This window comes from Kryptolebias marmoratus, linkage group LG8 (assembly GCF_001649575.2).
Source record: "Kryptolebias marmoratus isolate JLee-2015 linkage group LG8, ASM164957v2, whole genome shotgun sequence".
NCBI lineage: Eukaryota > Metazoa > Chordata > Actinopteri > Cyprinodontiformes > Rivulidae > Kryptolebias > Kryptolebias marmoratus.
This window is the reverse complement of record NC_051437.1, coordinates 29,197,345-29,199,767: the sequence shown is the minus strand read 5'-3', so window position 1 is coordinate 29,199,767 and position 2,423 is coordinate 29,197,345. Positions and strand designations below refer to the sequence as shown.

Sequence of the window (2,423 nt, the reverse complement as noted above, 5' to 3'; positions counted from 1 at the left end):
GAAATCTCTGCTAAAATCTTGTGTTTTGAATCAACATTCATAGAAACTAATTCATGTCATTTCAGTGAGTCATCATGGTTGTGCCCTGAGTCCTCTGTTGCTTCAGATGAGGCTGATCCCCATGGATTTACAAACATATACACATTCAAGCCACTTGTTTTAAATAAATGCTTCTATTTTAATTCAGTTTTGGTCTTCATTGTAGCTGATGTGCAGGAAGATAATGACTGGTTGACCTCAGTATCTGTTCACAGATCTACCTGTGCATTTGTGACGTTCAGGTGTTTCATGTCGGCTGTCAGCTGGTCCACGTCGCTGCAGAGCTGCTGGAACTGCTGCTGAAGGGAGGCCAGCTCCTCCTCCTGACGGAGCTGAACGTCGCCCTCAGAGTGACGCCCGGCGAGGACGGGGCTTAGTGCCGCCGCCGCCGCCGTCTCCTGGAGAACACGCAGAGTCAGCCTTTACCTCGCCACGCAGAGGCGTTTGTTCTGACCCCCTCCGCCGAACTCACCTGTGTGAAGGAGAACTTCTGAGTGTGGGTGAAATGGCTGCCCTTTGTCAGGACGTGGTTGGAGGGGGCGGAGCCTCTGAAGGTCTGCAGCAGCTCCGACAGCTCAGAGGTGGAGCGAGAAACAGCGAAGGCACTTTCAGAGGAGGGAGCGGCGGCAGAACGTAGCTGCTCCTCGATGCGTTTACGCAGTCGGGTCAGCTTCCTGGAGCAGTACTCCTGTTCAACGATAAAAACACGCTCTGCTGTCGTGTGTGAAGACATGTAAACGGTGAAAATGTCGGGGTTTAGAAACCGTGAAGCCTTGATATCTCATGAAACTGATAATCAGACAGGACTCTGGTTCATCTTTTCAGTTCAGGAACTTTTTTAAGACTGAATAATTCAAAGTTAAGTCCAGGAAGTGAAACAGCAGCCGGTCCAAAGAAAAGAACTGCTGCTGATTCAGAACACTTCAAAATATTAAATGTTGTTTTTTATTATTATCTTTATTAAACCTGGCTGCTGGGAAGGAAATGATGAACAGATCAGGACAGCTTACCTGCGGTGTGAGGCGGGACAGCAGTCCCTGACTCTTCCACTCGTTGTCCCACTCCTGAGCGGCGCTCAGCTCTGACGCGTGGCGCTCCAAGATGGACGCCGCTGTGGAGGCGTGACCGGACGTCTGGGCGGTGACGGGAGGAAGGACGTCTCTGTGGTAGTCCTTCACGTCTGAGAACACAAACTCACTTCTTTCAGAACATGTTGGCGCCGGGCAGCTTAAAGACTTTTAATCAGTATTTAAAAAAAATTAAACAACACTGGTCATAATTAAGAGTTTAAAACCTGAATTACTTCCTACATAAAAGACTTGAATGCCTCATGATGCCTTCAAGGTCACCCTGTAAACATAATATTATTTTTAAAAATGACCACAAATGTAGTTTCTACCAAAATGTTCTCAAAATCAGTTTTCTTTAAAGTAATCAATGTACCTCTGAGTGTTTTTTTTAACTTATTGAGCCTCATGTATTAAAAACAGTGATTGGATAAATCAGTTATTATAACAAAGAAAACATCCAGATATGATTTCCTGGCCTTAAAGCCCAGCTCTGTAAAGTTATTTTTTGTACTTTCTCCTTTTTGGTACGAGTTACATTTCTGGTAACTCGTAGCTCTGAGGCTGAAGAAATGTGATAAATTTGTGGACTTTCCTGCAGCAGGAGACGAACCTTTGAGATGCTTCCTGTCTGAAGCTTTACTGCAGAGCGGGAAAGACAGCGGCTGGACGTGTAAGCTGTGCAGCGCTCCCTGACTCTGAAACATGAAGACAGACGAGTTTCAGCAGAGAGCAGTCATCAAACACGGATCTTTACTCATCTGTTGGGTCACAGAGCTTCCTGAGCTCAGACCTAATTAACTCCAGCCTCCCTGATTGGTCTCAGCACATATATATATTGCTGCATATTTCAGACTTTATCCCGGCCCACCTGGGTTTCCCAGTGCAGCGGCAGTCTGCAGTTCGGAGGCACCCAGGAAGCAGCCAGCTGGGCTCTGAGCGCGGCGGCGATGGCTCTCTGCAGGACGGCCGATTTTCCTGCAGGAAGAGAGAAGAGACGATTTTTAACAGTTCAAAACACAACAAACATGAAAGTTAAATGTTAAAGAGGAGACAACAGCAGCACATTTCTGTTAATTTCCTTTCATTTAGTTTTCATTAAGAGGCGTTGATGAATAAACACTGAAACAATTATTGTGTAAACGCTGAGTCAGAGTTCAAACTCATGATTTCCTGTTTACTTTGGTTTTTGCAGTCGAACTACTTCCTGTTAGGAGCTCTAAACCCGGTCCTGTTGGAGCTCTAAACCCGGTCCTGTTGGAGCTCTAAACCCGGTCCTGTTGGAGCTCTAAACCCGGTCCTGTTGGAGCTCTAAAC

The 2,423-nt window shown here is 46.3% G+C and overlaps 1 protein-coding gene across 1 annotated transcript in view; it reads right to left on the bottom strand.

Annotated features, from left to right (window-relative positions):
* ccdc22 (coiled-coil domain containing 22) overlaps positions 1-2,423 on the bottom strand; it is a 14,283-nt gene that overhangs the window by 5,882 nt on the left and 5,978 nt on the right. Inside the window, exons 4-8 of the mRNA XM_017438796.3 lie at positions 1,978-2,084; positions 1,720-1,804; positions 1,050-1,219; positions 512-727; positions 261-437 (exon numbers count right to left, since the gene is read on the bottom strand). Coding sequence (XP_017294285.1) covers positions 261-437; positions 512-727; positions 1,050-1,219; positions 1,720-1,804; positions 1,978-2,084 — 755 coding nt within the window. The remainder of the gene's footprint in view (positions 1-260; positions 438-511; positions 728-1,049; positions 1,220-1,719; positions 1,805-1,977; positions 2,085-2,423) is intronic.